This window comes from Girardinichthys multiradiatus, chromosome 4 (assembly GCF_021462225.1).
Source record: "Girardinichthys multiradiatus isolate DD_20200921_A chromosome 4, DD_fGirMul_XY1, whole genome shotgun sequence".
Classification (NCBI taxonomy): Eukaryota; Metazoa; Chordata; class Actinopteri; order Cyprinodontiformes; family Goodeidae; genus Girardinichthys; species Girardinichthys multiradiatus.
The window spans coordinates 14801577-14819016 of NC_061797.1; the positions used below are offsets into that span (position 1 = coordinate 14801577).

At 38.8% G+C, this 17440-nt stretch overlaps 1 protein-coding gene across 1 annotated transcript in view; it reads right to left on the reverse strand.

Annotated features, from left to right (window-relative positions):
* The window catches only part of neo1a (neogenin 1a), a 222519-nt gene that overhangs the window by 85457 nt on the left and 119622 nt on the right, over positions 1 to 17440 (reverse strand). Inside the window, exons 3-4 of the mRNA XM_047363495.1 lie at positions 13928 to 14203; positions 12817 to 12967 (exon numbers count right to left, since the gene is read on the reverse strand). Of these exons, the coding sequence (XP_047219451.1) occupies positions 12817 to 12967; positions 13928 to 14203 (427 nt within the window). The remainder of the gene's footprint in view (positions 1 to 12816; positions 12968 to 13927; positions 14204 to 17440) is intronic.

A 17440-nucleotide genomic window follows, 5' to 3' on the forward strand; every position in this document is an offset into this window, starting at 1 on the left:
ACAGCACTTGGTCTGTTTTAGCTGATTTTTAAAATATACAAGTAAATAAGTTCAAAATGACTTAATACAATTGTTAAAAGCTTCATGGGACAAGGAACAATGCCTTAAAATCTAAGTATATTTATGTATTCTGATGTTTTTCCATACTTATCCAGACCTGAAAATTACTTAATTCAAATTACGGGCTTTTCTTGGCAGCGTAGGATCCATATTTTTTAAACCATAATATTTACAAATAAATAAAAACAAATAAACAAATAAATGAGTCAGAGATGCACAAAATCATCATAAGCATTCATTATTCCAGATCTATTTAAGCCTATAACTAAAAGAAAACCATACATCTGTGTGTATTTCTTCCCTCTGAACCAGTGACCTTCCAGTTTAAACAGTCCTGATTTTAATTTTCCCAATAGGCCCAGTGGGATGCAGATTGTGGCCAAGTTCTGACTTGATTCAACAACCACTGGAGCAGGGGAGCAGGAAGAGATGGCAGAGAGGGAGGAGCACTGCAACCAACAGCTCACAGAGAGAAGTCTGGGTTTGCAAAGGGAGAACCAGAAGCTAGAAAGTAGCACCAACAGGTCAGCTGAGCAAGCATCCTGAGAGGGCGGCAGTAAGCAAGATGGCTTTTTACATGAGAAGGTGGATGGTACTGTATTCAAATGCATAAAATTCACTGTTTAATGGCTTTTTATTCTGTTCCAACACAAATTCATCACAAAACGTCTGAGGTTCCCCACAGCATAATACTGTATATATGAACTTTTATATGAGACAGAGATCCTCACTGATAACATGGCAGATACTTTGAAGGGTATGGAAAAATATAACACTTCCAAAACCGAAAAGAACAAAACTGACTTCCAAACAGGAAATCAAATGTAAACATAGGTTTACTGCTCCCAGCGATGTATCATAATTCTGCAGGTTTGTTTTTTGTTTAAATCTTGAGGTCAATAAAGTCATGTTACAGGCAGCAGGTCAACCCTTAGAGACTGATATGAATGAGAAATCAGCCCAGAACAATATAATGCACACCAAGCACAATGTGACAGCAATGCTATAATAAAGGAAATACAGGCAGAAAATACTGAACTCAGCAGAAAGCCCATCAGAGAATGTCATGGATATTTGAGGTGGGAGAATCAAAGCACAGTGAACAGAAATACCCCAGAAGTGCTATGAATGGCCAGTGTCTTCCTGTAGATTAATCACATCCATGTTCACATTAGAGAACATGGCTGATTCTTCAGAGACAGGATGCACGCCAATTCCCCGATGAATGAAAAATTCCTCTGAAAAGACATCTAAGTTTGCTGTGCCAGGCATTCCTGCAGATTCTCTCGCCAGGACAACCATTCAGACTTTTGGCCTTTTGTGCTGCGCGCTCCATAAAAAGGCTCTGACAGATTCCTTTTGGTACTTGGGAAATAAAAAAAAAACAACGTACAGTCCATCGATTTCCCATTCTGTTTAGTTTGTGTGTGTCTCAAGTAAGAGAGCTACAGCGCTTGACTGAAAAGGGAAGACGGTTCTAGCTCCATAAGAAAGAGGACACTAGCTTGGGCTGTGGAGGCCTGAGGAAGCCATTTAAGTAGGATCATCAAGGAATAAATAAATGAACTGTTGCAAAAATCAACCATCTATTCCTTCCTTTGTTTTCTGTTGTTTATCTGCTTCAAAGAATTCGGTCATCCGTAACGTAGAATATAAACACTGTTGGTGTGGGTTCTTGATGGAGGTACAGGAGTGCGTTATCAATCAGTGATGCTGTGTCACAATGGTTTCAGCAAAAGAAGAGGAAATCCATGAACTTGTGATAAATTGATGATTTGGTGTCTTTTTGTCCATTCCCAATTTTCTCTCCTTTCTCCCTCTAGGTCTTGCTCCAATGAATGTCAATCATTGGGCTGGATGAGACATTTGTCCCATTAAAGTAACCAGATTCATGGATTTGAATCATGTTCAAAGTTTTTGGGAAATTAATTCAGTTTGCAGAGGGTGAAACTATATTACTTTTTCTGGTTCCAAAAAGTTTAAACAAGACTTAAACTTTGTTTTAATTAATCTGTGAGAACATTTTGTTTCTTGTTTTAAAAATAATCCTTACAACATGTATGACAGTTAAAGGCAAAGTCATCTAGCTTTAGTCATAGTAGCTACAGGTGTTCCCCAGGGATGAGCTCTAAGGCTCCCCCTCTTCATTTTATACATCAACAATGTTGACCAAGGAGCATCCAATTTAAATTTTTAAGCCGGCGATACTGAAATATTCTCTGATGGATTTACACCTCTCAGACTCCTTATCACCCCAAACAATGTTTTAATACTGTTTAGTGTAATTCTAAACTATTTTTTATGCCAAAGAAATAAAACATATGCTGTTCTCCAACTGAAAACCGAAGTCCTTCCATCTGTTGCCACTCTGCAAGCTTCTGATATTGAATTAATGTCTGAAAACAAATATGTGGAATCTGGATTGATTCCTATCTCTTCTTCTTTCACATCAATCAGTTGGTTAAAAAATAAAGTTAAAACTCTGGTTCTTCTTACCTGAGGCTAAGAAAGACTTGTCCCCGCTACTTTTATGCCTTTGCTTGATTCAGTAATGTAATTTAGGTAAATGCAAATTCAAAATGCTTCCATGCTTGCTCCTAATGATACAGTTTTCTATGCAACTTTTACATTCTGCAAAACCTTTAAAGCTTTGACTCATCATTGAATTTTGTATTTTCGTTTTGAATGTTCAGCTTTGTGGGTGAGATGACCAAACCATTGGCTAGTTTTAATTTACAAAGCCATTCTTAACATTTTACCTTAATATCTACCACCTTACATCCTCCTGAATACAAGAATTATTCAGATTTGTTCACAAAAAGTACTTTTAATACCTGTGCAAAGGGTCTGTACTGAGTTAGTGAACAAAGCCTTCCAAAATTCACTAAATTACTGTTGGAATCTGCAATAGCAGTCAAATCTGAAGGAATCAGTCTTAGTGATGGATTAAAAACAAAGAAAAACCTTTTCAGTGTTGTTAATGCTCAAACATCTGGATATAAATGTTTCGATGAATGATTTTGCTCATATCTGTAGTGAGTGCATATCTTTAAATGTTGTTGTATTGTCCCCATTGTTTAGGACATTTTTGCTGTGAGTATGTATGAGTTGCATTTTCTGCTTTTTCTACTTTAGCTGCCATCACCTTGGCCAGGATTTCAAATCTCAGAACTCCTCTCTGATTAAATAACAATAAAAGTAAAGTAGAAGCGAGGTGAGATGCTAGAAAAGTAAATGTGGAAGACACGAATCAACGGATTACCAAACTAAATACATGTGGGGAGATTAATGAAAGGAAAAAAAAAGTTGGTGCCAGGAGCACAAGCTGGAGCTTCTCAAGTGACTCAGCCAAGAAAACATTTTTGTTCTCCTCTGGCTTGTAAAAAAGAGCTCTAGGGACCCTGGAGACAAAAACATCTCCCACATACCTGACTTTATTTGCTTTTTTCGCTTACCTTACCATGGCTTCCAAGGATAAACGGATTGTTTGATTAGTGCATATTACAATAAAGCCGGCAGCTCAGAACTCATAATACGCATTTAGATGATTCTGGTGGATCCTCGAAGTCTATTAAAGCGAAACAAACCCTTTATGCTCTGTGGTGTGCCACAACTACACAGATTTGCACTACGTAACAATAAAAATTTTAAATAGGGCACATTTAAGACATATCTACTAAAGATAGACATGTCAGAGCTGAGGGCTGCCATAAAGCATTTTACCAACACTCCAGGAAACCCTGGTAACCCACCTCTCACCCATAGACTGCTGGAGATAGGCACCAGCTTCCCCCCGTGAGCCTGTGAGGAAGAAGCGGATATAGAAAATGGATGGATGGATATTCTTACTGAATTAATTCCTGCTCATGGTTCATTGCTTAAGCACTGCATGTTTGTGGATGCTGCCAGACCCAGTCAATTGTACTCAGTTTATGGTCCTCAAGTAAAAAAAAAAAAACAGCTTTTTAATGTGGTAAAATTAACTGAAAATGTTTATGCCTCTCATGAACACTTTAATTTGAAAAACCAGGGTTACAACCAATGGTTGAAGCTTTCTTTGACATCCCATTTGGTTCATAAGCAATATCTCAATAAATATCAAAGAACACACAGAAAAATAAATGCGGATTTATTATAAACTATCTTTAATGGATCTAGATTACTTGATGCTTTCAACTATAAACTAACAATTAATGATATTTAACATTTGCTGTATTTCCAACTAGAAGAGTATTTATAATGTGCATCCTTCACCCAAGGACACTATTTTATATACTAAGCAAAACTGAAAAAAATCAATTTACAACTAAGTTAGATGCACTCTTTTATTATAAACCCACTCCATAGAGCTTCATACAAATGCACCATTGTATTGCGTCTAATATGCTTTAAAACTGTTCTCGAGATGGAAACACGCCAGATTTGATTTCAGTCTCTGTAGATGACAGAAAATCTGATGCTTCATATTAAAAAAGATATGTGGCAAAGCTGGAATACATCAGATTCTACAAGTGGCACTGAATTTACCAACGTCCTCGCGTTCTGACAAACAAAATAAAGAAGTCTTAATGTTTCCCTCATCAGATGTGACACAGGCTGACAGATTTTGTGCTCTGTTGCGTGGCTTTCTATCTGGAAGCTGAATCCGATCTTTCCAAGGACATCTGAAAAACCCACTGGAACTTTATGACGCTTTGATGCTTCAGGGTGAACAGGAGTAAAATGAACAAAAAAAAAAACAAAGAAAATAAACAGCACAGATCACACACACTTGTTCTCACCTTCATAATTTAACCGCAAGCATTCATACTGCAATACCAATTTTATAAGCCAAATTTTATAAAAATGTCTTTGGAAACAATCTGAGAATTTAAATACAAAAGTCCTCAATGACAACATTTTAAATGTATGGATGCATACAGGGGTTGGACAATGAAACTGAAACACCTGTCATTTTAGTGTGGGAGGTTTCAAGGCTAAATCGGACCAGCCTGGTAGCCAGTCTTCATTGATTGCACATTGCACCAGTAAGAGCAGAGTGTGAAGGTTCAATTAGCAGGGTAAGAGCACAGTTTTGCTCAAAATATTGAAATGCACACAACATTATGGGTGACATACCAGAGTTCAAAAGAGGACAAATTGTTGGTGTACGTCTTGCTGGTGCATCTGTGACCAAGACAGCAAGTCTTTGTGATGTATCAAGAGCCACGGTATCCAGGATAATGTCAGCATACCCCCAAGAAGGACGAACCACATCCAACAGGATTAACTGTGGATGCAAGAGGAAGCTGTCTGAAAGGGATGTTCGGTGCTAACCCGGATTGTATCCAAAAAACATAAAACCACGGCTGCCCAAATCACGGCAGAATTAAATGTGCACCTCAACTCTCCTGTTTCCACCAGAACTGTCTGTCAGGAGCTCCACAGGGTCAATATACACGGCCGGGCTGCTATAGCCAAACCTTTGGTCACTCATGCCAATGCCAAACGTCAGTTTCAATGGTGCAAGGAGCACAAATCTTGGGCTGTGGACAATGTGAAACATGTATTGTTCTCTGATGAGTCCACCTTTACTGTTTTCCCCACATCCGGGAGAGTTACGGTGTGGAGAAGCCCCAAAGAAGCGTACCACCCAGACTGTTGCATGCCCAGAGTGAAGCATGGGGGTGGATCAGTGATGGTTTGGGCTGCCATATCATGGCATTCCCTTGGCCCAAAATCTGTGCTAGATGGGCGCATCACTGCCAAGGACTACCGAACCATTCTTGAGAACCATGTGCATCCAAAGGTTCAAACATTGTATCCTGAAGGCAGTGCCGTGTATCAGGATGACAATGCACCAATACACACAGCAAGACTGATGAAAGTGAAAGTGAAGTTGAACATCTCCCATGGCCTGCACAGTCACCAGATCTAAATATTATTGAGCCACTTTGGGGTGTTTTGGAGGAGCGAGTCAGGAAACGTTTTCCTCCACCAGTATCACGTAGTGACCTGGCCACTATCCTGCAAGAAGAATGGCTTAAAATCCCTCTGACCACTGTACAGGACTTGTATATGTCATTCCCAAGACGAATTGATGCTGTATTGGCCGCAAAAGGAGGCCCTACACCATACTAATAAATTATTGTGGTCTAAAACCAGGTGTTTCAGTTTCATTGTCCAACCCCTGTATATATATATATACATACACACACACACATATGTTATTAATCTGTTGACTATTTTCTCAATTAACCGATTAATAATCTGAGAGCAAAAGGTGCCTAACCGGAGATTTTTTTGGTGAAGCTACAACTCTACCACTTGAGGAGTTCTGGACAGACAAAGAAGGTTTTTCATCTTAGATGCGCAATATATATACTTTTTGGACAATTGTGGCCTAATTACTGCTCTAAGTGGGTTATTCGTTCAGCAAATGGCATGTTTTAGAGTCTGTATACGCCAGTTAATGATTGTTCGATAATTAAAGTAGTTAATGACTATTTAAATAATTGATTAATCACGATTAATCTGATTAATTGTTTCAACGCTAAGTAAATCCACACTTTAATGCAAAGGAATGCAATGTATGAGTCTAAAATTGATTGGTTTCTGTATATGAATTATCATATATTGTTAAAAAACAGAAATACAGACAAGCAAATGCATAAATGCTTGAAAAGTCAAAGAATGCTTAGTTGTTTTTTTTTTTACACATCAACCAACACCATCCACAATTTTTTTAGAGTTTAATCCATATCAGATAAAGGTTAGGTAAAGGTTAGGGACATATGACACTCCGTTATTTTCTGTTGAGTTTAAAACTACTACCTTCATCTAAGAACTCACTGCATATTTATTTTCCGTTTTATGTGATATAGGTTTTTAAAAGAATTGAATCAATCAAAATCAGAATCAGCAGGACTGATTTAAAAAAAAGTGGCAATTGGTTTTGGCCGAAGAAAAATCTGATAGGTGCATTTCTAAGACCAGAGCCACCTGGGAAAAGTACACCGTAATGGAGGTAATGTACTGCAAATAAATGGTATATGCTGATATTTTTTTGGAAGAAGTAAATACATTTCTTTTAACACTAAATCACAAAACAATCTGTCATCCTAGATAAAGAGTGCAATCATTTTAAGTTTAAGCCAATTTCAGCAATCCATTATATACTAAAATAGCTGAGGGTTGTTCAGTATTAAGTGCTTCTAATACTTTTCAATGACATTGGTAACAAAAAGTGCACATCCTCCACCAAGACAAATTTTGTGTTTTGTAAATTAAGCTAAGCTGATTCTAATTTCACTCATTACTACCTCTTTGGAACATAATAAAATCATCAAGAAAGCACATTTAATTTTCAACCTTGGTAAAAGTCAACATTTTATAAGCTTCATAATAAAAAGGACATGAGGCAGAGCTGCAATGAATCAGCTTTTACCAGTGGCACTGAAATTTACCTCCACCCTCACATTCTGACAAACACAACAAACAAATCTTAATTTGATTGCTCATCAGCTGCGAGCAAGGCTGACAAAGTTATGCGCTCTGCTGCGAGCTCTTGTTGCATTTGTAAGCTGGTTAATAAGTCATAAAACTGTGTATTTTTGGTGAAAAGTGCATTTTTTTTTTTAACAAAACCTGGATCAACAATCAAAGTTGTAATATAATAAAAAGTCAAAGACTGAGAGTCATTTTTCATGTTCTTCACGTCGGTCTCATCCCTGAAGATACCGCCCTGATCTAAACACAATGGATAAAGTGCGAATCTGTATTCATAAGAGTGGTTACCTGTATACATAGGTTTTCACCTGAAGGGAGTAAACTGAGCACGGTGAAAGATTTGCGACCGCATGTTAGACATATGAGAGGTTTCAGGTGTAGCCCAGTTGCAAACATCCTGCACGCTAAGATCCTCAGCTACACACGAGTAAATCTAATACAGTGTTATTCAAATCAGCGGCAGGAGAGAAGAAGAATCGGAGATGGGCAACTCGGGGGCTTCGGATGAGGCTTGATTTGCATGCCCTACTGCTGGCCGCCATGCATAATTCATCCATTTTTATTGACTGCATGGGAATTCTGTTAGGTGATGGAGTGATACTCCTAAGAACAAAAGATGAGTGTCCTTTTCATGAGTGTCATGGAGACATTCAAAGGCCCGCTTCCTCTTTGCATACTGATATCTGGGGACACTAGCAATGACATACGGGACATTTACTTAGAATAAATGTTGACTGAACAGCTTAAAGCGTGGCATAATCTGTCAAAGTGTGGCAGAACCTAATCTAAGTCTACGGTGAGATTGGTGTCCTTGGTAACGGACCTACTCAGAGCCTGCATGAATGTAAGGAAAGCATCGGGCCAGTGATGAATATGTACACTGCCCCTTGGAGTAGAATTACCTGTGGAGTGATAAAAAATGGATTTATAGTTTTATGTTTCATGTAATACAACCATATGCATCTAAAATATCTGACCAAAATCCAAAAAAAATAATAATTATTTGCACAAAAGTAGCCCAAGCAATGTCTTTTGAAATCATTATGAAAAGCATATCAACAATAGCCAGTAGAGAGATCCACTGTATGAAAGAAATCCTTTGCACAGTGTGTGGCGCCCTTTAAAATGAATTAAATCATTCAATACGGCTTTTACTTGTGGCTTTAAACAACTCAATAATTAAAAGACAAGTTGTTATACTACAGAGTATCAGTGCCGGAAAAATCTGTGTGTCCTTGGAATCATCTCACGCAAAGGAATGGGTTTACAAGCAATGATTTAGACGCATGTAATCATAATTTTATTTAATCAAACTGTCTCTTTATAGAGAATGAGTCAGTTGCTGGTACCAACACATACCAAGGTTTTTAACTGCAACACATGTCCCTAGTACCACCTGAAGGTTTCAAGACCTTTTCACAATTTTACAGAGAAAGGCTAAGAGTCTCTGAAGTACTTTTCAGGCTGTAAAGTAACAGTTCTGATCCTCCCCCACTTGTTGCTTTGTAATGCTAGGGAGAATTAGCTAAATAAAGTCTAACACTTTTTCCAAACTTAAAAGACAGATTGATTCGACTGTTTGATAATAAACTGTATTTTCCAGCAGAAAAACATGGATATTCATGGTGTGGAAACTAGAGGGCACCAACAAAACTTACCACATGTTAAAGCTGACATAAAACATTTCCATTCTCACAGGGCCTCAATTAGTTAATGAAAAGCCATAATCTACATGTTCATCATTTTGTTACTGTTAGCGAATACTAAGTTGTGGCTACAATAGAGACCACTGATATAAGGCTCTCAATAGAATTAGAAAGGAGACATTTTCTCAAATTCCCATTTGGTTTCAAAACAAATTGGAGCTCGTCTGGCAAAGTGTTATCTAACATCAGTCACTAAACCATGTCCGAAAGCAGCTCTCCCAGCAACCATGCAGTGACGTTTATTGTGCACAACCAATTTTAAAAGTTTCATTAAATCTACACATCAAAACATTTCTGTCAAATGAAATACTAGACGAACAATTAAAGTAAAACTATAGTTCGTATTTAATTGTTTGTCTGTCTCTTGATCTTTAACATGCTCATTCCGACCAGCCTCCACAAAACCTGGTGGAGCATCTCCTATTACAGAACAAAGAGCTTTATATAGTTTCCGCCATATAAAACAAATCCATTACTACTTCTTCACATTTGAACCACCGCAGTTGGCTGCAGCAGCGGCAAACATGAATGTGTGAAATGCCTTTGGAGACACAACACGGACTAACAGAAATTACTACTGCTTTTAACATCCACTTACAAAGTTGCATTTGTCTACAAATAAAAGAATAAAACAGGAACAAGAGGCATAACAAAAATAAAAAAATATGTGAAGACCCCAGTAAGTCACAGTGCTTACTGTCAGTACATTCTACCCATTTTCATCCACTTTCATCACATCCGTACAGCTCCAGCTTCTTAACTTTCAAGGTTTGGGCTGTGCACCACAGACTAATAAAATAATTATTTAACGGTTCTCCCTTTGTGCCTCCAAGTTACTCCTACAAACCAGTGTTTGAACTGACAGCATCTTCTCTCTTCTACACGCCGCCTCAGAGGGGAAAGGAAAGGCAAAGAGAACAAACGGACGTTCCTGTTATATTCTTCTTAATTGTCAATGTTTTATTAAAAACCAAAGAAAGGTCTTGGAAATGTATTTGCCCCACTATCTATTAGCGCTCTGAAGGCAGGAGGCTTTGTGTCCTCTTGAATATCACCAAGGCTTCCCTGATAGTTCAGTATGCTTGCTAATTACCTCCACAGACACCCAGGAGGGGAGGAGTAGTCACACTGGATGTTATTTTCTAATTAATACAAGGTAGATTAATAAGGACCATTTTAGCCAGCTCCCTTTGGAGGTCAGAACACTTGCAGACAATCACAGTCATTAAAGACATTTAACTTCCATGGCGCTGGGCTTTGAACCATCAGCTCAACGGGCTAATGACATTCTCGCTCACACCACACAGGAGCCTTGTGGATAATGTGACAACCTTACATTTAATTGCACTTAAAGCAGAAATCCCATCCAAAGGTGGATTTAGATAAATGGGCCTCATTTCTGCACTTTTTTTTATTGACCCACCAAGTTTCAGAATTATGCAGCAGAACTTGCACAAGGGGGTTAGGTAAACAAAGTGCTTTCCTAATTAGTGAGAATCAAATTTCCCACGTTCAGTGCTACTCTCTCTGCGGACGTTGAGTCACACTGCCTGAGCTAATGAGAGCCAAAGGAGTGAGAGCACAGGTGCTCTGAAACTTCCCCTCAGCTGGCGACCCGACAGCCCGGTCTCCCAGATGAACTGACTCTGTTTGCAAATCTAACTCTTCCCCCATGAAGCTCTTCGGGTAGCAGCGGCAGAAAAGCATTAACACCTTGCGACGCAGACGCCAGCACAAACAGCATAGCTCTCCGGAGGCCAGAAGCACTGGGAGCAATGTGTTACTGCCGTTGCAGATTTCTGACGGCTAGATTGAATGGAGGACGGTGAAACTTAACACAGCAGAGTCTGGCTTTAGACTAACTGCTAGCTAATACCAGCTAGTCCTTATAAAGGGGATGTCAAATGATGAGTCTGAACAGCTGCTGAATTGCAGTCTCTAAATGACAAAAAGCAAACTGTTTTACCACAGCAAATATTTGGCAGGTTTACTCCTGCAGTAAATAGTTCTTTTTAGGCCTGACACGTATTGTTTTGACCTCTTTTCGCATTGTTTAACTACACACAGCACAATATGTGTGCAGCCACGGAAGAACCAGGAACAAGTTTCCTAGTTTGACATTTTGAGTTAAAAGATTCTGAGACTGTGGTTTCTAAGCCTTACACTGAGGTCTAACACCTGGAAATCCAAAAAGATTTTAAGGATATTTAGGAATTTGAACAACTGCACTGAAAATCATATGTTTTTCTTTGTTTAAAGGACTTGTGTCATGCTGACCTGTTAATGCTCACTTATCTTTTCATGGTCCGTGGAAAGCTATGGACTCGGCATGTGACAGTTACCAAGGTGATCAAGGTAAAGCAAGGCTTTAACAAGTTACAAAAAACATTTTTGGTCATTCCATTTGTACAATTTAAAGTCTTGTTAACGAGATGTCAGAGAGAGTGTTGGAGTTTTCTCCTGTTGCATAGAAGAATCCTACCTGTTGCTGTGCATTGCCAGTCAGCTGGCTAAAAGAAGCCACTCACACCATTCCCACACTTATAAGAAATGCAAATTTAGCTGTTTGGAAATATTTTTGGTCACAACAGGCATAGCCATGGGGTGGAAACTAAAGGGAGCAGGAATTGTGGTTATGCTGTGTTAAAACGACAGGTGGCTACCCAATCTGATACCTCAGCTAAAAAAAACTAGCTAAAATCAGCTAATCTAAGATATAATTTGCACTTGTACAAAATGTAGTTAACATTTTTGCTTAATATATATCTCAAAACCGAAGTACAATAAATGTTATAGACTGCATTAATAAATGTGTTATAAACTATGCTCTGACGGTAATAACGAAGCCTCTTTTGCAGAGTGAATCAATATTTTTGAACAGTTTCTAATTTCGCATCTTTGTAAATTCCTTTCTATGAATTCCTGCTAATACAAATTTATACTTTGCACATTTTCCTTTTACTTATCATTAATATTTTACTGAACAGTAGGGCTGCACAATGTCAGGAGAACATAACTGCCATGGTATTGCTGGACATTGTGATGATGACGTTGACAACAATTAACTCACATATTCCTGACTCACTTCTTTCTTTTCCACCATCACAAAATCCCCATCACTCTTTCTAAGCATCTCAGCCAATAACAATATATATTTAGTGTGTGCATCAAGGGCGGCTAAAAGACCATCCAACAGGCCAAAGATGTTACTGCACGGCACTTGAAATATAATATCCTACTTGATTTTGCATTGAAGTTGTCCTTTGCAATTGTGGCATTGCTAGTATAATAATAATATAATAATATGCAATTCAATATAATGCGCAGCTCTACTGCCCAGTATGTTTGGTTTTACCTGGGCTGATGTAACAGAGACACTTTCCACAATAGGATTAATAAACTAATTTAATCTACTATGTACATTATTGCTCGAGCATAATTGCATAATTGTAAAAAGTAAGTAAAAACAAAGACAAAGTCTGAAGAAGCCGGAAGATCTGTTGATTAAAAATGATGCAATGCAGGAAATAAACTGCAAGTATTAATGTAATGAGACTCATACCTTTCTTCCAGCACTTTTTCTCCAAACATCCAGCGGATGTGAGGTGCAGGATAACCTGAGACCACACATGGCAGCAACACGCCAGAACCCAACAGCTTGGCCACAGAAGCAGGCTGCACCAGGAACTCCAGCTTCCTCTCTCCTCCAGTTTCTTAAAAAAAAACACAAAAAATGTGCAGGGTTAAGAGCCAGCAGAAAACAAGTGAAGCTCAAAGCAATATGATAAGAGATAAATTTTAAACGAAACACAACAGCTAAACCAAAAGGAGTCAGATGATTTATGTCTTGCTGAGCTGAACTCTTGAGTAACATCGACAATAACAATAAGGTCTGATTGATCCCAAACAGGAAATATAACTTCCCTAACGACCATTTTCATTCCCGTGTCCATTTGTTTTTTCTGCATAACTCAACAACCATAAAGACATAAGACAAAAACCTAGATGTATGCAATTCTCTTTCATTGTCTCTCATTGGAAATGTCTAAGCTGCACCAATGAGAGGCTGATATTCTGACAGCTTTACCCGTTTGGATAACCTAATTTCCTCAAACTGTTTTATGAGTTTTCTTCTTGCATGAACTCAATTATTTGCCAAGCCAGCATGAATGCTCAGAACAGGTAAACAGGGAACCCCACAGAGGTCTTGTTGAAGTCTGAGTTACTGCCTCTAATATCTTCTCTGTGCCGGCGGGAGTCGAGCGTTTAACAACACAGTAAATAAAACTTGTAGAGGGGCAGAGCGAGACAATGCCACACTGGACTTCAGCCTCCCTTTGTGCTACAGGTGAGTTACTGTAGCATCATCTAAACTTAATGGAAATGAGTCGGTTTCTTTTAGCATCAAACCAGTTCTCACCAGTCAGACGGGTGTCTTGGTGCTAAAGGAAATGAGGAACCCAAAGAGAACACAATGGATTTCTATAATTAAACAATTAAAAGTACTGGAATGTTATTTCCCTTAGCTGGAAAAATAAACTGATAAATCAACTACAGCCCAAACACTGTAATTAGAGAGAGGTCAGGCAAGCAATAATTCTAACTTGGACAAAATCTTATATTTATTCCTAAAGGAATGATTCTAAGAATTTGACTTCGATGGTGCAGATTACCTGGTATCGTCTGCAGCGAGGCCTCGTCACTTGACTTGGAGGAACCTACGTTTTCAACGACACAGCGATAGAGACCAGCGTCGGTCTCCGAGGCGTTGCTGATAACAAGGGCCCCGCTGGGCAGCTGGATCAACCTGTTGCTCAGCTCCAACGCTTCCTTGTCTTTTTCCCAGTGCGTGAAAGGCACCAGGTCAAAGTTAACCTCACATGCCATGACCTGACTGTCCCTGATATGAACGGAGGTGGGCGATGGCTGGCTGACGATCCTTGGAATACCTGAAGGACAAGGGGGAAAAAAACGACAAACAGAATGTCAAATAAATAACTGAATGAGATTTAATGTTGCACCAAAAGTATATTTTTACTGTTACACCAGTACTACCGTGTAACACTTTTCCAGACTAAATTAATGGACGGATGGACGCCCGAATGGATAAACAAAGGATGTATGGATAAAAATGCAGGAACAGATAAATAATTGATGGGTTAATGGATGGATAAACAATGTATGGATGGGTGGATGGACAGACAGGCGGGTGAAGGATGGATAGAGGGATAACTTTGTTAGAGAATGGAATTAGTAATAATGTGTGAAAGTATTGCAGTTACTTTCAAAATAATTAATATCTAAACTCCCCAAAAAGTAAACAGATGGATCCTTGAACTTGACACAGCAATCAACTCAGGTAGAAAGTAGTTTAAATAAAAAACACAAATATGCTAAAATCTGGAAAACAAACCCTTCAATTGATATTCAGGACTTTTGGAGGTCAATAAGTCAATGCTGAACCACTGCAGCCTCACACACAAACACACACAAATCCTCAGTAAACAAAAGCAGCCATGGTGGATGTACAATGCTGTGATGTACAAGGAGGAGAAGAAGAAAACACCAATTAGTTTGTTTTATTTTGCGTTCTGTGCAGGGTCCAGGGGTCTACAGAGACCATGTCCAGCCACAATCATGTGTATGTTTCAACCATCTGGATTCAGTACCAAAGTAGAGAGGTTTCAGGGGGGATGGTTGACTCCCTGTTGGTTGGTAAAACACAACTTGAAAAAAAATATTACTATGTGGGCAGTGCTGTAACGCTTCTCTGTGTGAATGAGTTGGGGCTCTGTGGGACTGCAGAAACGGAGACATGATAGGTCTAAAGCTGATGAAGATGTTGGTTCAGGACTTTTTCTAAAACTGATGGCGTACACCTTGAAGAAGGATAAGAACCAAACATTGCTAAAAGTATCTCAAAGAATGCAAAATACACTTCTAAGGATATCCACAATGAAATTACTCAAGCAATGGCAGACATGGTGCTTGGAGAGATCAGGACAAAATATGAAAATGCTGATTCTGCAGGCTTTACCTCAAAAGTGATGGGACCAGGGACAGGTGCCATGTGGAAAATATGTCTGTGATGATCCAATTTGTCACCAAAACCATGCTAGAAGAGCATCTTATTGGCTTGCTTTACTTGGGTGAACTTAATGTGGAGTACATCACCTCTGAGATACTGACACACCTTTCTAATGCTGGCTACAGTGCTGACGACATACTTAGCCAGTGTTATGATGGAGCTTCAGTAATGAGTGGGGTAAGAGGTGGTGCACAAGCTCTGCTTCAAAGGAAGCTTGCAAGACATGTCCCATACATCCACTGCCACATTGTGGATAAGACCTGCGCACCGACGTATCAGGCCTGCTGTGTCAAGTAAAGAGGCGAGACTTCCTTAAGACTGGAAAGTTTCTAGTGCGGATTCTTGGTGTCTTGAAACCAGCTAATGCAATAGTCCAGTCTCAGTAAAGTATCTGCTCACCATCCTTGACAGGGCTATTTCAGAAATGGAAAATTGATTTTCACAGAAGAATGTTGACCTTATGAAAGCCATATCCAGCCTTGCCCCCAAATCTTGCACATTTCTAGATTAAACTATGTTGTACCGACTGGGTGTGCTGGCTGGCTTAGTGACAGATAATGCCAATCCGAAAAATGAAGTTGTGGCAAGACAGATGTTCCTCAAGAAAAATCCAAATGAAAAAGATCTGTTTACTATGTAAACACCTACATGATTACAAGGAGGCCTTTCCTGAGATCCATAAATTGTACGTAACATCCCTGGTAATTGGTGTATCTTCAGCATTATGTGAGAGCTCCTTCTCCACATTGTCAGGGGTCCTAACCTCGTACCGTTGCACCATGTTGCACAAGAGAAAAAGGAATTTAGTGATCTTGGCCCATGAGAAGTCCATTACAAATAACCTCGATATGGATACATTTGTGAGAGTTTTTGCAGAGGGAAACAGGAGACTGTTGTTGTAGAGTGGAATGAGGAGAAAGGAGATTAGAGGGAGGTGAAAGTACAGTGGCATGATAAGAAAGGAGATTTTAGAGCCGTTAAGTTTAACAAAAAAAGTTCTACTTGACATATGTTGTGTTTGTTAATTCTATTTGAAAAAATGCTTGGTGATTTTTATTTGATTTTTTTTTAGGTTTTTGTTATTAGGTTCAAATTTATTTGAGGTACATATATGCCTAATGGTCATCCAGAAAGCTATATGTTATGTTGTTGGGAGCACTTCACTCTAAATTTACAAAAAAGACAAGTGGCCGACAATATCTGTCAAAATGATCTAGCCTGGCATGGGAGCACAACTTCTTTTCATAAACACTGAAAAAGACAGCATGTCGGTGATGAAGCTGGAGATGGAGGTCCAGAAAGCCAAAATGTCTTATAACCAATAAGTAAAAAGGCACGCATAATAAAATACCACTAATTAATTTAATTTGTACTAATTGGTCCATTACAGTCATGTGGTCACAGTAAAAAAACAAGCAACCATGACCGAGTTCTTGAGAAACCAGATGCTCACCCCTCAGCAATGTGCACCGTTAACAGACATGTTTAAAGTAAAAACAGGTAAACTACACAATTCATTTGTGTTGTCCCTTAAATTTGTTCTTAATAACTTAATTGGGTAAATATAGGCTAAATACAATTATTAATAAAAAACAATTAATTGATTAATCATAAAAGTTAATCCACAGATTAGTTGATCATGAAAAGAATCGTTAGTTGCAGCCCTAATAATTACGCCTTGCTTTTGGAGGTATCAGCCTATAACCAACACTTAAGGGCCACCTTTAAAACAATTGCTCGAGGCGGCTTCCATAGAAAATCCCAAACAGTGCAAAACTAGAAAACGGCCATCTTTGGTTTATTAGTGAAGCAGAAGAAAGAGTCGTTGTTTTCAAAAGTAAGCAGGCCTCTCAATCAAGCATGAAAAGAAAATCATGCTGTGTTATTACCAAGAAGAGGCTCTTGAATTTTTGAGCCGACTGTGGTTGTCTCCTTGGCAACGTGCGTGTGAGAAATGGCGGGATTAAACTGTGTGTCTGCAGATGAAAGAAACGGGCTTCTTTCAGGGAATGTTTATCTGTTTGCAAATGCAACTGTGTCTCCTGTAACTGTGCTTTTATGCAGGAAGTGTTGCTGAGCACTTGCTGAGTGATGATTT